Source organism: Neofelis nebulosa, chromosome 2, assembly GCF_028018385.1.
Source record: "Neofelis nebulosa isolate mNeoNeb1 chromosome 2, mNeoNeb1.pri, whole genome shotgun sequence".
Classification (NCBI taxonomy): domain Eukaryota; kingdom Metazoa; phylum Chordata; class Mammalia; order Carnivora; family Felidae; genus Neofelis; species Neofelis nebulosa.
Window position 1 is genome coordinate 26,912,880 of NC_080783.1, and position 21,645 is coordinate 26,934,524.

Consider the following 21,645-nt stretch of genomic DNA (forward strand, 5'->3'; position numbering starts at 1 on the left):
CACTTATATAAATCAAATATACTCTCAGAAATATAGAAACTAAATGAAATGTTTTCCAAGTTCAAAAACAAACAAAAAACAGAACAAAATCTGAATGGTGTGAAAAGAATTGTTTGAAGGCTTATAGAAAGGAATCTTTGAAAAGAAATTTTACACGTGGCTGGAATGGACGTATTTAAGTTTTTAAATAATGAGGTTTTTAAAAATGTTTATTTATTTTTGAGAGAGACAGAAACAGAGTATGAGTGGGGGTGGGGCAGAGAGAGAGGGAGACACAGAATCTAAGCAGGCTCCAGGATCTGAGCTGCCAGCACAGAGCCAGACACGGAACTCGAACTCACAAACTCACAAACTGTGAGATCATGACCTGAGCTGAAGTCGGACGCTTAACTGACTGAGTCACCCAGGCGCCCCTAAATAATGAGTTTTAATATTAAAAACACACTGGTAAAAAAATTAGAATTTGGTTTTGTCTCACCAAAACAAAACAAAACAAAACAAAACAAAAAAACCAAACTTTTCGTGGACTATTAGCTTTTCATAAAAGATTGTGAAAAGTGGTTTTTTTTGTTGTTTTTTTGTTTGTTTTTTACCTTTTGGATAATCTACCTGGAAAATGAAGATTTTATGCCTTGCCAAAATAATTTACTGTGCTTCATGTTGTCTTTATCAGGTCTTTAATAACTTAAAAAAACTCAATCCTTTTATTATTAAAAGAGCTAAATTTGGTTCAGAACTATGTAACTTTCTGTATTTACCTTTAAAATCCATTGTGGCTTAAATAGATAATTAAGTATTATTTCATAATGATCTGAGATCCTACTTAGTCAAATGTTCAAACTTGTTGACATTTTGGCAACTTCCCAAAATCAAATTCTAAATGAAGTCTTTTTGATTTCAAAGTAACTGGGTTTTCCCAGAGGGTCCCTAGAAAATCTCAAAGAATGTCTCTCGTCTCTGAAGAGAGATGTTAAACTAATTAGGTTTATTTGGCATGTTAAATTATGTGGAAGCATTGTCAAGTAAGAAGTGTTAATAAACATTCTTAAGTTATATATGTATGGATATATGTTACCAATACAGGTATTCCAGAAACTGTTCAAAGTTTCTAGGAAGTTGTTAATACTCTCATGGTCCAATTATTATCCTAAATTATTGCATACCATAGAAATAACTCATTTTCTTTACCAAATGAACTCCCATCAGATCTTTAATCATGGCCACTTTTTAAGTCTTTCTGTCATTTGTAGACAGTTCTTGTTTTATTCTGATGCTTTGACAAAAAGCATCTTCAGAAAGATTCATGGTAAGATCATAAAACTGAACTGGTTAAGCATTTCCAGAACTAATGGAAAAACAATTCAAGTAGAACAAGAATTAATGATATGAGATTGAATGTACTGATGAGGATGATTAAAATTTTAAATAACTTTTTCTTTGAAACATTGCTGGTTCCTTAACGTTTTATTTTTCCAGATTTAAAGATACTTTTTTCTCTTTTCTCTTAAGCTATCTATGACTTAACAGTAATTTTATAAACCATATTGAAATAAAACATTCACTTTTCTCCTCACCTGATTCCTCCAGAATTCAGAAACACATTGAGTATTCTTACTTTCATGACAATGTAATTATTTGCATAAGTTCAATAAGAACCTGTTTTTCATATAAGAGGGCACAACTGGAAACATTTGTTTTATCACTGAGACTTTGACTGGAATATTGTATTTGAGAATATGCATAAAATCAGATATGACCAGACAATTTTAAGGAAGTAAGGTTGACTTTATGGAGCCAATAACAGCTCATTGGAAAAACTGGCCTGGTACCTTGCTTACAGGATTCCCTGCAACCTTACCAGGTGAGTAAGAAAGGTCATTTCTGGGAAGGCCCAGGAAACTCAAGATATCCTGGGGACTTCAAGAAGATTGAAATTCAGCCAAATCTATATGTATTCCAGGTGAAGTCTCATATTGAGTTCTTCTCTTGGCTTCTCAGCCTGGAGAGGTTTTTATTTTTGTTTTTTCCTGATTTTTTTTTAATGTTTTTTTTATTTTTGAGGCAGAGAGAGACAGAGCATGAGTTGGGGAGGGGAAGAGAGAGAGGCAGGCACAGAATCTGAAGCAGGCTCCAGGCTCTGAGCTGTCACCAAGAGCCTGACATGGGGCTCGGACCGACAAACCATGAGATCATGACCTGAACTGAAGTTGGACACTTAACCTACTGAGCCACCCAGGCACCCCTGGAGAGTTTTTTAAAATCCAATCTATGATTCTTATAAAAAGTTCCAGCAAAACAGATTTGAAATAAGCCTATATGTTCAATCACTATTCCTGCTGTACTTAGGTAAATAAGAAGGTCATGTTTAATGAAACTAGATTTATTTTGCAAACAAATTAATTAGTCTTACAGTGATTATCTTTGATAGAAATGAACATGATTGTAAAGGAAAAATTATGTTGCAGTAAAAAATTGTAACACTTGTGAATATCAGATTCCAGTCCTGTTCATTGTCACTGAGGTTATTTATCTGTACACCCAACTAGATCTTGAATCTCCTATTTTCCTTAAATGTATGGCCACCACTCCCAAACTAATGTTCCCCACTTTCTGATTTGGAATCACTAAGAACAAAAACTGTCCTTGAATGTCCTTGGAAGGGACCATACCAGTTCCTCTTTACTACCCAGATGGCAGCCAAACTTTAGGGACTTGAATGGTAGGTCTACATCCTTCATGAGAGAGTTTCTCTGAACTCTTGGAACTGCATACCAGCTGGAGATCTAACCTTAAAATTGACTAGGGAGCTTCCTCCTCAGATACAGATTGCATTTTGGGGACAGCTTTCTCAAGATCGCAGATCAAGATCATCATCTCCAATATTAAACTGTTATTCCTTTTGCCTTTTTGCTACTTGCTTTTTTCTGTTAATGAACAGGAAAGACAGTGCTTGTCAGCCCTGACAACTATGGCTACATCTACTGCTAAGGCCATAGCTGTACAACAAAATCTCTGTATTTTCCTGGTAAGGTGGTTTCAGATAATAAAATTGCTTCAGATTACTTATTGGCTAAACACAGAAACTTCTGTGCCATGATAAAATAGCCCTTGCTGCACCTGGCTCAAAACATCTGGCATTGTAGCAAATACAAGAAATTAACAAATAAGCCACTTGGCTAAAAACAGGTACATTAACTGATACCAACTAGTTTGGGTCATGGAGACCCTGGCTGAGGAGCACCCTTTAGTCTCTTGGCATTATACTCCTAATAGTTATCATTATAGTCTCCCTGGTGTGCTATGTTGTCTCAGTGTTCTTAAATGCACGGTCACAGCATCAACCATATATTACATGGTCTCACTTGCTCAGAAGAGCAGAAAGAAGATGAACAAAGAGGGAAATAGTAAAAACGATTGTTTTATGGATCTGACATCATAACCTATGAGTTTCACAATGAAATAAGAGCAACTTAACTCTGATCTGACTGAGGGTAGCACTAATACCAAATTTTTGGATCTCTCATATATGAGAGGATGACCACAAGGGGAAATTTGTTCATTAAACAAGGAGGCCATTAGAATGATGTGGCACTAATCCTGCAGTGACCTATGTAAGCCAGCAAGAATCTAAGCCTGTAAATGCCTTAAGGTTACAAATCATAAAGCTAAAAGCCATAAAAGCCAACTAGGCTTTTAGCTATAGCCAGTCAATAATTGCCTTACTTTGCTTCTGTCCTTTTTCTTTAAAAATTTTTTTTAATGTTTATTTTTGAGAGAGAGAGAGAGAGAGAGAGAGGACAGAGTGTGAGCAGGGGAGGGGCAGACAGATTAGGAGACAAAGATTCTGAAGCAGGCTCTAGGCTCTGAGCTGTCAGCACATAGCTCGATATGGGGCTTGAACCTATGAACTGCGAGATCATGACCTGAGCTGAAGTTGGATGCTCAACAGATCGAGCCACCCAGGTGGCCCACCTTTTTCTATAAAAAGCTCCCTGAGCTCCTGTTGGTAAAGCACTCCCAGTTTGGTGCTGCCTGATTTGAAAAATTTGAAGATTTTTCTTCAAATAAATTCTTAAAAAAATCTTTTAGATATAAAAGAAAAATGGAAAGTTCAAAAGTCTTTATGATATGTCTTATTTGTGTGAAAGAGAAAACATAACATATACATTGGTACTTAGGTATATATCTATATCTATATCTATATATAGATAGTGTACCCTAGCAGGAGTCCTGAAAGACTTAAAAATTGTCACTTCTGGGGAAGAGACTGAGAGTCATGAGGAAGACATACTTTTAGCTTCATACACTTATGTATTATTTGAGATTTCACCATGTACATTATGGAATTAAAACAACTGTATAGGGGCGCCTGGGTGGCGCAGTCGGTTAAGCGTCCGACTTCAGCCAGGTCACGATCTCGCGGTCCGTGAGTTCGAGCCCCGCGTCGGACTCTGGGCTGATGGCTCGGAGCCTGGAGCCTGTTTCCGATTCTGTGTCTCCCTCTCTCTGCCCCTCTCCCGTTCATGCTCTGTCTGTCTCTCTCTGTCCCAAAAATAAATAAAAAACGTTGGAAAAAAAAAATTAAAAAAAAAAAAACTGTATAAAACTAAAAGAATATGTACAAAAAGTGGAAAAAACATGAAAAACCCACATTTTGCATGTCCTTTTTACTAGCTGTGTGTCTTTGGCTATGTCACCTACATTTCAACAAATCTGTTTCGATATTGTCATTTGGACACAAAATATTACTTGTATCGATTTAGTGAAGTTAATGATGACGGCTCACGGTAAATCTGGGAGATCACAACACACAAAAAGAAGTTTCTCTTTTTGTGAAGCATGGCGGAAATGCAGTTTCTGGGGAAAATCACTCTTTGTAATTTGGTAAGGCCACACTGCTCTTGTGCAGTCTACGGGGTAAACGTAAAGGGTGGGTGGCACCTCAGCCTCCCTCCCTGTAGTGCACAGCTCTGTCTCGAGTTCTAGCAATTGCTCTGGGTCTGATCTTGGAATGAAAGGGAGTGGATGTGCGTCTCAGTTAAACACCCAGGATGAGTGGCAAGCAGGGTCCCGGGTGCTCTGTCTTTACCTGCCGCCCCTGCCATGTGCTCATCCATGCTGAGCAGAAGCTCCCAGGCAGCTGGCTGGATGTCTCCGTACATCTCCTCTGTCAGAATCGGTGCTGCCTTGATTAGCAGAGATAAAGGGGCAGGAGACAGGCTCATCACCTGGGAAGAGATGGAAGTCACGTCTTAAAATCTTTGAAGACACTGATTGCTGCACTCCTCTTGGAACCTACGTGCCGCGTCCCTTCTCTGCTTTCCTTAAATGACTGTAAAATGCTTCCTAAAATGGGAGCATACTTATTGGCATGGTGTATAATAAGCTTTATACCTCATTAGTTGATTATAATTACAAAACGACACGCTACTTTTAAAATGCTTTCACCGCAAAAACTATTCTGCAGCCACCTAAGAAATAAGCTGTAGGATGAGCTCTATGAGAAAAGCCAGTACATCTTTGTGTTAAAAGTCCTGATGGGCTTTCAAAGCGTCCTATTTTCCTTTCTCTTAGGACTTGAGGTCCACTGAAGACAGTGAGCAGCCTCTAATTTACAAAGGAGTTCCATTCAGAAAGTCAGTTTTCTAAGCCAGTAAATGTGGATGACATTTTCCCTTTAAAACATTGTGTACTGTAGTTAATGCCCCAGATTAGGCCACACAAAACATATTGAATCCATTATTTCAGATGCTTTAGGTGATAAATGTAGGTTCTGGACAGTCTAGGTCTTTAACCGTTTTAAATACTTTCCAGAAACACAAGTTGTTTTTCTTCCCTCCCTGCCACCCGCCCCCCCCCCCCCCCCCCCCCCCCACTGCCTGACTCGGGAATACATGTAACGATTTAGAGTTTAGGGTTTAGGCTGTAATAACAATATAACAATGTGTCAAGCACTGGGTAAGTAGTTAAGTGTACTACCTCTTTTAATCCAGGCAATAATCCCTTGAGACGGGTCTAGTGTTATAATCCCCCTATTATGGATAAGGCAAATAAGACCAAGAGACATTGAACAACTTGCCCAAGGTCCCAGAGCCAGAGCGGCAGATTCGGGATTTGAACCCAGAAAATCACATCCTCAGAGCTGTGAGCATGGCTACCACACGCCGGTGGGGGATTAGCTCCATGGAGTGGAGTGAGTGAGTTCCAGCCACGCTCCCCAAGCTGGGGCTCTGTGGAAGCTCGCTGGCTAACGAGAAGGGATTTTTTTTCCTGCAATTTCCTGCAATAGAGACCCACCAATTAAAGGGTTCTCCATGCTAACACTGTGCCAACTGGCCCTGTCGGTTCAAGCATTAATAAAAAGGATATTTGGCGCCCTCCTCCCGCATGACTGCTCCATGAATATTTCTGATCCAGATGTCAATACCTGCAGTCTGATGTATTTCAGCATTCCAGAGTCCTTTTTCCCTTCCAGGTTGGCATCGGAAACTCTCTTCTTCAGAGAAGGTGTCCTCAGGCATGACTTCTCTGAGCACTGCAAAGAACAGGAGATCAGTGACAAAGAGTGTCACATCCTCTCAAGGCCAACAGTGCTGTTTTCCCCCAGTCTCCAAACAAACATCTTCTTCTTTTTTTCTTATTTATATTTTTAAAATACTTTTATTTATTTTTTGAGAGAGCAGAGTATAAGTGGGGGAGGGGCAGAGAGAGAGGGACAGAGGATCTGAAGTAGGCTCTGCACTGACAGGCTGACAGCAGTGAGCCTGATGTGGGGCTTGAACTCACGACCTGTGAGATCATGACCTGAGCCAAAGTCAGATGCTCAACCAACTGAGCCACCCAGGCACCCCACAACTATCTTCTTCTAGCGGGGGGGCAGTTTAGGCCTTTTTGGAGGCCCACACTTTCTGAAATTGATGAAAACAGCTCATTTTGGTATGAAAGAGAGCTCAGAGATAGTTAGCTACAAGCTCCTCTTTTGCCACAGAGGCCCAGAGAAGCGGAATAACTTGACCAAGTTACAAAGCTGGCCATTAGCGGAATTAAAACAAGACAAGGATCTGTTGACTTCCACCTCAGGACCCATTGTATCCCAGAAAGCTGTTTAAAACCACAAATCTTTAAAAAAAAAAAAAGTCAGTTAAAACTTAATAGCTCTTTTACGGGGTTGGATGGAGTGTTGGGAAGTAAGAAATAGACTCATCAAGGAAGTATAAGTCCACAGCATTTATTATTTAGGCCTGAACTGTAAGGTAAAATGATTTCTTTAAAAATCCAAACTCATTTGGAAAACAAAAGCAAAAACCACACTCGCCTATGGGAGGCAGCAACTCTTCTTTCAAATTGTCTCCTCAACCAGGGTACCAAATAAAATGGACTCATCTGCATAAACACGGAGGAGGCAGTTCTCTGACTCTCTGAATGCCGAGGGATGGAGTGGACAGAGCAGCTGGGAGAATGATCGTTCCTAATGGTGACAGGCTCTTGCTTATTTATACTGAGTCTTGATCACTCCTCATTTTGCACCCTGGGCTGTGCAAAGAGGGGATCCATCCTTCTACACGGAACAAACGCTCATTTGTTTTTCCACAGCCATGTCAATGAAACACTTTCTCCCTCCATGCTGGGGGAAAAAACTGAGCTCCTCAAGAATTTTTGAGCAAAACTGCACAATGTTAGAGATGGAGATATTTGAAAGAAAAGACATATCTAAAAGTACCTGCATATTCCAAGAAAGTCTTTCAAAGCTCTGACAAAAACACCTTAGACAATGCATCTGGTGTGTGACTAGTAAGGAATGAACTTTTAGAATGAATCTACTTCGAAACAAATGAACCAGAGCTCTTGCTCTGTTTTCTAAATATAAAAACACGGGGGCACATACTTGGGAACACATCTCATTTGAGGAGATAAATCCGGCATTGCGTTTTTTCCTGTAAATGTAAAAACAATATACAGTAATATACATGCTTGTTTTATAATTTAGAAACTGTTCTAAAATCATATGGCAGTAACTTATCATATAAATATAGGGGTTTATTTGACTTCCTGTTTTAAAAATTCAAGGTATTTTAAAAGTGACATCTCTCTTTTATTCTTTTATTCTTTCTATTTACAAAACTATATATGTAAATTGTAGAACATCTGGAAAACACAGAAAAACTTGGAAGAAGAAAAGAATATGTCTATGATCCCTAATCCAATGATGCCCATTATTTTTTTCCTTTCAGCTTTTTTCTACTCTGTGCCTTTTAACACAGAGGTGAGGATGTTATGTATGTGACATACAAGTTTAAACATTTCATTTTATCAGGATCTTATAATGAATATTTCCCTAGGTCATTACAATTATTTTAAAATATGATTTTCAAAGTTTATTAATAGTTCACCCCTTTCTCCTCTGGCTGGACATTTTGTCTTTTTCAGGGTTACTTTTGAATTTACTTCTTGATTAAATTATATGTTTTTTAATCAGGCAGATACCAGCTTAGAATAAAAAGGGTGAACATTCATGTTTGCCTCTGACACTCTGGTAAATGTAGGATTCTGTTTAATCCTATTAACTAGGGACAGAAGGTATATGTCAAGCTTCTCAGATCTCAAACATTTAATATTCTGGCATGCTTCCCTAGGAAGTATGGTGTATTCTGGTGCCTCATCATAGTTAGGATGCTTGTTTTAGAGGAAAGGGAAGGGAATTAGAAGGGCTTTCAGACTAGGGTGATGGGCTAGGCACTCTTCCCACATGACTTGTTGAGGTTTGAAATGTAGGTATCAAAGATGGGTACTTGTGTGATAAGCACTTGGTATGTACCCAACTCTCTCTACTGATGTGACCCCTAACTCAGACCGACAAGGCTATCATCAGTGGCTTTTTAGATTTAGTAACTTGATGTAAAACTTGGTTAGAAGAGAGCTAGGAGCTAGATGGAGCAGGAGACTAGTTCTGAAGGCATCTATTGGTTGTTGGTGTTTCATGGAAGAGTAAGAAATTTCACTGGACTGTGAGTTGCATATGCTCGTTCGAATTACACATCCAACTGGGACCTGTAAAGAAACCCGAGACTGTAATCCAAGACCAAAGGACAGAATGTATCACTAATAGAGGATGGCACTCATTGTTGACTCAATTTACCCAAGGGAGATATGGTCAATGGGAGGCAGCTAGACAGCCCCATGAGATGTCAGGGATCCTGGGGCATGCTTGCTGTGGCATGGCATAGATCTTGGACCACTGCCATTTTCTTCTCTCTGTGTGTCTTGGGATATATATTCACCATATTTGACTCTGGGACTTCTCTCCTCATTCTGACCATTATTGGTTAAAGGTTCAATGCAAAACCAATTATTTGACTGGCCAGAGATTTATCCCTTGGGATGTTTGGATCACAAAGAGGAGGAGTTGAGCCCACCAAATTCCTGTCCTAGGGAATTAAGGGGCACAGAGTCTGATTCATGTGGCAATGGTTGCTGGGGCTGAGAAATGATAATGCAACCTGGAGATTTTCAGGTTATACACAAGATGAACAAACATGAGGAGCAGGTCAGGGGACAGAGATGGGTGAGCGGGTGGAGATACAGAAAAAAGCAGAGATAAGACACTATATCCATTCTGATAGGGACCACAGCTTTCTCATTCCTCTGAGGCTCAGCTATTTCCTGGTCTGTCCCTGGTTTCATGAGATTCTGCTGTGTCCCTTGGAGAAACTCTAATTATTTGAACAAGTTTCAGGGAGATTCTTCCAATAAAAGATTATTGACCAGAGAGGCATAATACTTAATTACTTTAAGTAAAAAATGTACTTATTCATTTAATAATTCAAGACTGCTTATTAAGAGTTAGCCATAAGCCAGGAACTGAGCTAACTTTTGGGGATATGCTGAGGAACAAAACTCCCTTGGTGCTTGCCTTCATGGAGAGTATATCTCACTGGGAGGGACAGATAGCAAGCAAGGAAACATGAAAAATCATAGTAAGCACAAATGCCACAAATGATGATTTGCTATGACGAGAGAAGTCCAATTATTTCCCTAAAGATAACCAAGACCTTTGTGCCTCACACATCTTTGACACGTGAGTATGAATGGGAAGACATTCTGGAAGATGAAGTCAAGACCCAGGGTCTGCTCTTGGTCTCAACAATAGTCTCTTCCACAGCTTTGGAAAAACATTAGTCCTGCAGGAAATCAGTTGGCCTCTTGCCACTTTCATTGGCTTTGCAGAATTTACTGATGCTGCGCCCTTTCTTTTTTGGGCATGTATCACTTTTTACATCCCTTTCCTTTCTGTCTGAAAGGAAAAGAAAATTTTTGTTTTATCTACTCCTTTTTTTTCATCGGCAAGCACTACACTTGATCTTAGCCAAAAGGCCGAGAAGCGATCATCGGCAAGCACTAACTCAACATTTACTCTGTCCAAAACATGGCATTGGACAAGAAAGATATATGTAGGATATATATATATATATATGGTTTATAAAACCATATATATATGGTTTATAAAAACCTCCTAAGCTTGGAAGTGCACTAAAATAGACTAGCAGGATGTACAGTGACTCTCTGAGCATTGAAATGTAGATTAGCAGATTGATCAGAGTTACATGCGTTACAAAATGTACTAGCTGCCACAAATATATTCTGCCATAAAAACCAATTTAAAAGGAAACAGGAATGAAATATCAATTGCTCATAAGGTTCAATTTTAATCAGAATCACTGCTTTTATTCTTGATTTACTGCCTACTCTGTTTTCATTTTGACCCTAGAAATGTGGGCATTGTTCAATAACGTGACAGATTCAGCACAGGAAATGGAAACATCAGGAGGGAACAAAAAAGAGCTTGCACAGGAGGCTGGCATTTTGAAAATAAAATGTTTATCACAGCAGACTCAATATATTTTTTTTCAGCTCTTCACCTGCATTACTAATTTAAATATGTTAAGATTAGAGGACACCTAACTCCTGCTTTACATTCTCTTCCTCTTTCCCAAAATGTGAGCATCATCTAAGGTTGGTAAGACTCTTCTGCTTCAGGCCAGCATCCTTGTCGGGCCTGAGGTAAAGGGCACTCATGAACTAGAGAGCCCACTCGGCCATTTAGTATTTGTTGTCTCTGTGCTGTAGGAGAAGAACTCTAGTACATACCACATGGGATACAAAGTGTGTAAGACTGCCAATTTTCCAGAACTTTCTAATTAAGTGGCAGAGGAGAAATGGGGATATAAAGAGCCCCATTTTGTAGGCAGAGTGATCTTTTTGTTTTTTTAATTTTTTAAAATTTATTTTGAGAGAGACAGAGTGAGAGGGGAGGGCAGAGAGAGAGGGAGGGAGAGGATCCCAAGCAGGCTCCACACGGTCAGTGCTGAGCCCAACACGGGGCTTGAACCCATGAACCATGAGATCATGACCTGAGCCAAAACCAAGAGTCAGACGCCTAACTGACTGAGCCACACAGGTGCCCCAGGAAGAGTGATCTTATAATTCTCAGAGCCTGATGTTACGCATGGAATAAAGACTAAAGTCCTTCCCAGAGCCTGAGTGGCCCCATGTTGTCTGATCTGCCTGTGCTGCATGCACGAAAGTCCCCTGTGTTCTAGCCACGGTCCTTTGTACTCCTCTTCTCTCAGGTTGGAAAATTCCATATTCAGTTAATATTCATGCATCCTTCAGTCAAAGCTCACTCATTACTCTTATTTCCCTTAACAAGTTCAAAGTCTTGTTCATAAGCTGTCTCAGCACAGTGTGTTTCTTTTTCCTTGCACTTACTGCTGTTGCAGTTTTATAGCAATTTGAGATGTTTATTTGATTAATGTTTGTCTTTCCAACTAGACTGTGTGTATCATATGAAGACAGGGGCCATATTGCTTTTGCCCATTATTACATGCAGCACATAAAATGGACCCAGCATGTCCATAGGTTCTTTAAAAATTTGAAGGTACACTTGGATGGATGGATGGATGGATGGATGGATGGATGAATTAATGAATGAATAATTGAATGAAAAATAAGAAAAGCACAAATAAAATGCCATTGTAACTTAAAGAAAGGAGGGAATGAAAATAACATTAATTATCCACCATCGTATGCCCTGTGGTTAACTCTAGGAAGATCATAAATGATTTCAAGGAGGCGGTGGAATTTGAATTGGATCTTGAAGGATGTTTGAGTTTGGCCACATATGTATTACAGATGAAGATACAGTTGGAGCAGTAAGAAATCTCAAAGTGTGTATGATGAACTGTGAACATTGATTTACGTTAGTGTATTTTTGCAATGTCCAACATACACGGTTTTCTCCCAAAACTAGGGGAGTTTTTATATGAAGGAGAACTTAACCTAAATAAAAATACATATACATAACTATGTACATACATACAGATACAAATATATGTATAGGTGTATATTTTTCTTTTTATAACATCATTAACAGTTTATGTAGTTACCCACATTGATCTAGTCCCCCCATGATCTTCCCTCAGAGTATGTGTAGTTTGAATACCATGAAATACAATAGAGTCTAGTAAAAAAAGCTCTGGATCTGATATTCCATATTTCTAAATTAAAGTGTAGCTGAATATGTTATAGATGTGAGCTGAGACAATCCCATCCTTCTGAGCCTCAACTTTTTCATCTGTAAAATAGGGAGAACAGCATCTCCTGCACAAGGTTTGTAAGAATCAAAAAGCACTCTATCAATGACATATACCTGCATTATAGCCTCACATATATGTTTTGAAAAAAAATACTGGAATATCACATCCCAGAAGGCAAATAGCACACTTATAAGATGTATGAAATACAGATTTTTTTTCTCTAGGATCTTTTGTATTACCCCAAATTTCTTCAGTGAAGTGTAAAATAATTTAAAAAATTCCTTTGCAAAAATTCCTTTGCATTACAAAGTGCTACATGCATGACCCAACTGTGAATTTTTTGTTATTGCTCATATTCTCTAGTTGTTTGATTTATATTTTATTACCATCCCCCACTCCACCAAACCTGGTTTGCAAACTCCTTAGCAGAAAGATCCTGTGCTCCTACTTATTTATTTTTTATTTCTTCCAGAATATCTGGTCTCATATTGTGCCAATAGCAGGTGCACAATGAATGCTCACTGAAATGAATAGGTATTATACCAAAACCTCTTTGTAAAACCACTTGTGAGGAGCAGCTGCTGGGGCAGCCAGAGGCACTCAGTCAGGAATCTTGGCCATCACGCCTGTTCAGGGGCAGGTGGGTGACTCGGGGCCTTCCCGGCAGGGGCACGGCAGCCCTGATCACTGTCTTCATCTTCTGCCAGCTCAGCTGCTCAGTGTACTTGTCAGGAAAGTGCAGCTCAATGTTTAGAAAACGTAATAGTTTCTTAAAGGAATTTCCTGTAGTCTGATTTGACCTAGATTACTCAATTATTTATCTGTAAATAGTTGGACCATTTATTACTTATTTCTTAATACATAACTGTATCAGTTTCCTGTTAACTGCTGCAACAAATCACTACAAACTTCATGGCATAAAACAATAAATATTTATTATCTTACGGTTCTCGAGGTCAGATCTAAAATGGATTGGCAGGGCTGTGTTCTTTCTGGAGGCTCTAGGGAATCATCCATTTCTTTGTCTTTTCTGGCTTCTAGAGGCTGCCCCGTTCTGTGGCTCATGGCCCTGCATGACTCTGACCTCTGCTTCTGTTGTCACACCTCCTTTTCTGACTCTGACTCTCTTATCTCCTTTTTTCACTTATAAAGACCCTTATGATGACAATGAATCCACCTGGGTATTCAGGATAATTTCCCCCATTAAAAGATTCCTAATTTATTCACATTGGCAAAATTGTTTTGCCACATAAGGTAACTTATTCATAGGTTCTAGAAACTAGAATGCAGACATCCTTGGGGGTCATTATTCTATCACCATAATGTACCCATCACCACCAATCATACAAGTTCATATTTGTTCACAGAAGTAAAACAAAACCTGGGAAAAGATTCCATGTTGGCTCATAGACATGAACACTAAGCACTTGTCTTTTCTCGCTCATCTTCTGTCTTTGCTGAAAATCACACAGGTCTGTAACCTGGTTTATACAACTGCCGTGGTCTGACATTTGTATTTCCAGAGAAAAGATTGCAGGACATCATTTTCCCTACAATAGGCATATTCTCAGGTGACCATTCACTCACCTCTTTCTGTCTCTTGCCCCGGAGAGCCACATTGCTGATGTTGTTACTCTCCCGGAGGGAGTCCACAGTGTCTCCATAGAGCAGCTTGATGGCCCTGACCAGCCGGGCACAGGAGCGGCTGTGGTGCAGGTAGCAGTGAGGGTGGCAGTAGTCAACATGGGTGCAGATGAAGCTTTGCTGATTGCACAGCAAGATCATGACCTGGAACACAGACATCACTCAGACTCAACCAGGAAATCGGGGTTGAAACCACAGTCATTTACCAATTCCCACGAGAAAGCAAAGAGCTACAAGCCTTTATGCACTTGGCTTCTTTGATTTCTCCACTCACACTTGATAGAAAGCTCTTTTCGAAACAATAAAAGGTTAAGTGATATTGAAAAACCAATTATTGTGGAGTATATGATTTCCAAATATTTTCAAATGAAGATTCTAAACTTGAAACACACTAGTTTTTCAGCTCTTATGTTGTGGACGGAGCCAGATTAAAGGGTATAAACTTGTGAGAAATTTTGTGCCAAAGGATTTGGCTGGCCTTTGACAGCTGTGGGATGTCTTTAACTCCAGCCTGCCAATGTGGAATTGAAAACACTTCTGCATCTTCCACCTTGGCCTATAACCTTCAACTGAGCCTGAACCTGACTATAGAGCTTCATTTCTTCTCTCTATAAATTAATTTTTCTTTTGCTTTTGGGCTATTCTAGCTCTTGCGCCTTGATCTGGCTTAAATCCTCACATCACCTGGACTTCCCAAGTAGGGTTCCAGAAAAGAACTCAGTTGTTTTAAAGGATATGGTTATTTTAAGATAAGGAACGAAGGCCTCTGAGTTTGTAACTTCTTAAGTTGCCTTTCTAAAAAGGCAATAGCATTCCTACATGCACAAGGCTAGTCAAATATGCATAGAGTAATCTTCCGAATGCTTCTATCCTTCATAAAACCAGTTCCCACCCCAACACCTAACCTGTGAGAGACCATGTGCCATATGGGTTGGAGAACATTAAAAGTCCATATGGACAAGGCCAATCAAACCTACCAGGTAGGGCTGCCACACATTTCCTCAGGAATGAGTGGCCCTGCTTACTCAAACTCAGATAACAGTATCTCACATTCCTCAAAGTTAAAAAAAAAAATAGGTGTTGCCTGAACAGAATATCCAGATTTCTCTCGAGATTCACTTAACATTCCTGATATTCCTGTTTATACTGGTACAAAGCAGGGCACATATAAGAATTGTAAGGTTTCCCTTGTTATTCTCAAATCTGGCTGTTAAAGAGAAATACCAAGAAATGCAAGCAACAACAACAAAAACCAAATAAACAAACACACAAATGGACTTTTGCTTAGGAGATTCTGATTCAGTATAGAATTTCTAGGAGGTGACCTAGAAATCTGTAGTTTGAAAATTATGCTCAGGGATGTCTTTTTGATAGATATATTTCTAAGGTAGTCCCCAAGGATCCCACCTTCTGGTATTAGTGCCTTTGTGAAACCTCCTCCTGTGGAGTATGGGCTGGCCTAGTGACTTGCTTCTAACCAACAGAATGTAGCAAAGAGGATCAGATGTTACTTCTGTAATTAGATTGTGTAAAATAGTGACTTGTCTCTTGTTACCAGACTCTCCTTTACTGGCTTTGACAAAGCAAGTTGCCATGTTGGAAAGGTTCATTTGGCAAGGAATGAGGCTGGTCTTTGGCCAACAGCCAGGTGGGAACTGAGGCCTTCAATCAAACAGTCCTTTAGTAACTGAAATTCTACCAACAATCGTGTGGGCTTGGAAACAAACTCTTTCCCAGTGAAGCCTTCAGATAAGACCCCACTCTTGGCCAATACTTTGATTGCAATCTTGTGAGAGAGCATAAAGCAGAGGAAGGACCCAGCTAAACTGTGCCAGGATTCCTGGCCCATAGAAACTATAAGCTAATAAATGTGTGTTGTTTAACACACACACACACACACACACACACACACACACACATATTAATACATATATTTGAATATATATATTTGAATGCCTGAGATTGCATTTAATACAGTGAGGCAGTCAGGACCTAAAAGGCAAGATGTGGAAAGGGCATTTACTGAGGTGAGCACAATATGGGCACATGCCACATTTTCCTTCAGGCATAAGTGGCCAAGAAGCCAGGCAAAGCTTTAGGCAATTTCACAAGAGCTGGGAGATAAAAACTGGAGTTCAGAATTGCCAAAAGGAAGAAGAATTGAGTGGACAAGATCCTGTAGAGAAGGTAGACTTGGTGCTGGGTGACTATTTTCCTTCTAGGCATTTGTTGATTGAATAGCTAAGAAGCCAAGCAGGAACCAGCTGACAAGCAGTATGGAGATTTTAGCAGTGTCACTGTAATAGGGAAGCAAAGTTGGAGTTTCTGACCCATCAAGACTGGAGTTAGTTATAGGACACACACCAGACTCACACTGGAATACTTGATACTAGGAGGTATGTGTTGGAGAGTGGGGTAAGGGGGAGAGCACTACTACAAGTCAAGTCCACTTAGTCCTTGATTGCACTCAGGTGATCTTTGCTGCCTGTCAAAGTATAGGGTGAATCCTCTCTGGAGGGAGATAGCATCATCTGGAACCTCTATAATTCTATAGCTTTTTAAAATTAATAAACTATTTTAAAGCAGTTTTAGGTCCACAGCAATAAATTTAGCAGAATGTACAGAGAGTTCCCAAACACCTGCTGCCTCTACACATGCAGAGTGGACTTCATGATCAACATCTTCCACCAGGCTGAATGTTTTATTATAATCAATGAATCTACACTGACACATCACTATCATCCAAAGTGCTTAGTTTACATTAAGATTCACTCTTGGTGTTGTACATTCTGTGGGTTTTGACAGATCTATAATGGCATGTATCTTTCACTGTGCTTCTATAATTTTTCACCCACCATAACTGGCAAACTGGCAGTCAGTGAAATCACTAGGCATATTAAGGAACAGACCAAGAGAAGACAGTACATTCACATATTGGAGTTATCAGTCATGGACTTCAAGTGTGCATGATTCAAATAAAAATTAAAAATATTTTAACTGAATGATAATGAGCATATGATACATTGAATCTTGCATGATAGAGCTAAAGCTGTTCCTAAGGAACATTTATAGTTTCAAATGACTATTTAATGAAGTGGTTGGAGATCAATTATCTAAGTATCTATATCAAGAAGCTAAGAGATGAAAACACGTTAACCTGAAAGAAAGTAGAAGGAAATAGTAAATAGGAGGAATTAGTGAAACACAACTCAGACATTCCCCAAACGACAAAACCAAAAGCTGATTTTCTGGTTAATAAAACTGACATACTTCTGGCAAGACTGAAAAAAGGGCTGGGGGTAGGAAAGAGAGAGAGAGAGAGAGAGAAAGAGAAAGAAAGAAAGAAAGAAAGAAAGAAAGAAAGAAAGAAAGAAAGAAAGAAAGAAAGAAAGAAAGAAAGAAAGAAAGAAAGAAAAGGTATAACCTACCAACATTAGAAACAATAAAGTTACATCATTGTAGATCCTATAGAATTTAAAAGGACTTTAAGAAAATATTATAAAAACCTTTCTAATAAATGTAAATATTTGGATTAAATTAACAAATTCCTAGGGGAAAAAAAAGTGCCCAAACTGCTCCCAGAAGAAATAAAAAAATCATACTATGTAAGTTGAATTTGTAATTAAAAACCTTCCCACAAAAAAAATGTTTAGATCTAAGTTTCTACTTAAAGAAGAAATAACACTGGTCTAACACAAATACTTCACAGAAAACTAAAAGCATTACTGAAGGAAATTTAAGAGGTAGGACATAAATTGAGAGATAGACCACTTTATATAGAAGATTCACTGAGTAAATATTTCAATTCCTCAATTTTAAATGATTTTTATATTCAATATAAGGCTGTTTTGAAAGCTTTTTAATAGAAATTAATAGGTGATTTTAACTGGAAATGACTATAGCCAAGAATAGAACAAGCCATCTTGAGGAAGAACAAAGGTGCAAGATTTACCCTTATATGAACCAACCAAACCATAAAATGACAGGGTACGTGACATATAAAGCCAATTACATGCATTTCAAAAACAGAACTAATCTATGGTGACAGAAATTAGGCTGGTGTTACTATTAGGGGAGGGGGGTGACTGGTAGAGGGCATGTTTAGAGCTTCTAGAGTGGGACCATGTTCTTGACCTGCTGGTGGTTACACAGATAGTCACTTTGTGAAAATTTATTGAGCTGCACACATAGGTTTTCTATGCTTTTCAACATGTACATTGGACTTCACTAAAGAGTTTACTTTAAAAACAGCTGCCTCAGAGAGTCTTGAAAATTAGGTTCTGGGGATCACTTGCAAACATTTCTGGGGCTCAGCCAGTTGTGATGGCACAGCACTGCAAACTGAGGAGCGTCATGTACCGGCCAGCCCTTATCTGACTCTACCAGGAAGTCAGATTAAAATCACAGAAGGTACAGTCCATATAAGATCACTGACAGTGCAGGAAGTATCCCGCCAGTTGTGGATCTGATGTTATGCTTCCTTACCTTTCTCATTCTTTCTCATGGCCAGCTCAAACCTTGAACTCTCTAATCCATGCCCAAAGCTTTCTTGAAATCCGCCCCCCCCCCCCCCCCCGCCTATGACCTCTGAAGAAACCTTTGAGGTGTGACCTTTATTATCTTAGATTCTCCACGTCCTGGTTTACAGTTAGATCTATACAGACACAAGACTGACACCATAACCTTGCTCACAGCATCTGTGGTAACCTGTATCAAACTGATGGTGATGCCTGCGGTGCCCAGGCTGTCTTGGTCACCAGCCTGGTCTGGTCCCTCAGGATATTCCCTGACTTACGTTGACCTACAAGCCAGCCATAACAAAGAACCTTCGGTTTTTGTTAAACTTAAAATGGAACACAGTCCAATAGAATACCAACCCTAGTGAGAATTCAGAGGTTCCTATGGTTTTTCTTGGAAGTTAAATTAGATTGATAGTTTTAGTGTACTCTTTTGTCCTCACTCCATAGATCTTTCTCAATACCAAAGGAAATTGATCTCAGGTCTGTCTCTGAGATTCCTACTTACGTGAAGCCATGACATGCTCCTGTGGTAATTTTCCTCTGTGCCAGCAGTACTCATTCCCTCTGGCTCGATGCTGGGCTCACTTGCACTCCAAGGACTCCCTTCTTCAAAAGAAAAATGCCAAGAAAGGTTATATTGTTCAGTCTCTATGGAGAGCATGTTGGTATGGTAGAGTTGTCCATGCTTTTGAATCCTAGGGCAGACTACCGTGGCCCAGTGGGTTAACAGGGCATAGCCTTGACTTTAGTGGAGGAATGTTAATAGGAGCTGTTCCCTTCACCACCAGCTGAACAGGCAATTGCAAAGACATTTATGATCTCTGTTGTGATGGCTTCCATTTTGAGACATGGGAGCAGGGAAGAAACAGAGTCAAGTCCTTGAATTGCTGAGATGAGCAAGCTATTGGTTGAGTGTGCCCAAATCCATTCGACTGCCCAGACCTTGCAGGTGTAGTTACAGAGGGACACCAAGCAACCTGCAGTGGCCATATAGCGTGCTGCTGTCTCCTCTGCTGCTGTGACTACATCTAGTGCCACTGCTCTTGGTACCACCTGGCTTTGCTGTTACAGCTACTTCAAAAATGGACGGTGCCTCAAAAAAACTAAGGGAATTTGTAAGCCATTGTGGCCAATCATGGGTAATCCTTTTGTCCAAACTCTTCTCTGTGGAAAAATATGGAGACATTTCTCAGGAATTCACTACATAGTAGACCACACAAGAAAGCTTCGCCCTCAAATCTAAAAGCTTTTCTGGGTCATTTCTATGATGAAACCATGCCGCTAGCCTGCCTATTTTGATCCAGCTGGTCAGGCTAAGTCAATGAATTCAAGTATTAATTGAAATATTTTTCCCCCAAAACTAATTGATGACATTCTTACAACCTCAGACCCGTAACAAAAGAAGTCACAGGTTTGTTTTTTTTTTCTATTGTCTCCTTAAAAAAATAAGCCAAATCTTAACTAATGCATAAATTAGCTATCTTCAAAGGTGAGGGTGGATAGGTATAGAGACAATTCCTATTTAGACTCTCTTTAATTAGATACACTCAGCTTCTATTTCAGTAGACTTGATCGACAATTCATCCACATATCCTGACTGACTTCTGAAACAACTTGCCTAGAAAGGGGAACTTTCTGTTTTGCTTCTCACGGGACTGAATGGCAAAGAAAATGTCCTTTAACTTTTACCTGATAGCTAAATTCCAGGCAGCTGGTGAGTCTTATCTGCATACTTGCTCACTCTTTTCTTGTTAGTAAGATGATCGTCAGGCTCATTGGACTCGCACATTTTGGAGTTCAAAAGTCTCTTTCGATCCTACAGTGACAAACTTCATCTCTAGTCCTTTGATTGTATTCAGAACTCATGCTCATACTTTACAATCATCCCTTAGTTTATCTTTAAAATGTCCCCTCAGAGTAGGCGAGGGGGCATAGAATTATTCCCACTGCACAGTTGGAGAAAACAAATCCCTGAGATGCTAACTGACTTGCTGAAGGTCACTCACTGTCAGGTCTAGACAGTCTTTCCCCTCTGATATATAATCTGAGATATATATATATATATTTTTTTTTTCTGTGAAATAGACACTTTAACATACAGAAGAACTTTAGCTAGCTGCCCCCAAAGGATTTTCTACATTTTGCTTTCAAGGTCCTGATCAGAACGAAAGTGCAAACATCTGGATTTCAAAAATCTGTCCTGCCATTAAAGTGTTTTCTTTCCCTAACGTATACTGTATATCCTCACTGCTCAAACTGTGGTTCCTGAACCAGCAGCATTAGCTTCACCAGAAAACTTGTCAACGGTTCCTACCCAAGACCTGCTGAATTAGAATCTGCATTTTAACAAGCCTTGCAGGTGACCCGTGTGCACGTTAAGTTTCGAGCAGCCCTGCTCTAAAGGGTGGCATGGTTTTCAGACTTAATGAGTGGTCTAGCCTGTGGCTCTGCTCTTCAGCTCCTGATGTGTAAGAAAACGGGCTTCAACTATTTCAGGATTTGGGCCCTGTCTTCCTACCCCCCACGTCCCTGCGCACCCCACTCCTCTATGTTACCTAGGTCAGTGACAGTGTCCCTGCTCTGGGACAGCTGCAGCTCCTGAGCCTCGGACTCTGAGTCCTGCCGTGATAACTTGCTGCTCTTTAAGCTGCCGACTCGGCGAATGCTGGACAAGGAACCCCCCTTCTTCACCTGGAAACTGCGGGTTCCTTTAATCTGGAGCAGGCGGGAACCTCCTATCCTGATCTTCCTGCTGGGAACTGTATTAAAAGAATAAAATAGGGCTTTTTCCCCCTTAGTTTTCCCCAGCCAGTGTTAGATCCAAGCTCTCCCCAACTTGTCCCTGAACAGCGTCCTCTCTTTCGGCCGGGATGAGCAGCATGTGTGCA

At 39.8% G+C, this 21,645-nt stretch overlaps 1 protein-coding gene across 13 annotated transcripts in view; it reads right to left on the reverse strand.

The window, feature by feature from the left end:
- The window catches only part of UNC80 (unc-80 homolog, NALCN channel complex subunit), a 232,703-nt gene that overhangs the window by 96,649 nt on the left and 114,409 nt on the right, over positions 1–21,645 (reverse strand). For 10 of the 13 annotated variants that reach the window (XM_058706423.1, XM_058706414.1, XM_058706399.1 and 7 more), the window contains 5 exons: positions 21,313–21,516; positions 19,263–19,363; positions 14,181–14,381; positions 6,428–6,535; positions 5,090–5,228 (listed from right to left, as the gene is read on the reverse strand). In XM_058706423.1, coding sequence (XP_058562406.1) covers positions 5,090–5,228; positions 6,428–6,535; positions 14,181–14,381; positions 19,263–19,363; positions 21,313–21,516 — 753 coding nt within the window. The remainder of the gene's footprint in view (positions 1–5,089; positions 5,229–6,427; positions 6,536–14,180; positions 14,382–19,262; positions 19,364–21,312; positions 21,517–21,645) is intronic. The other 3 variants (XM_058706453.1, XM_058706445.1, XM_058706441.1) reach the window with 1 other exon arrangement.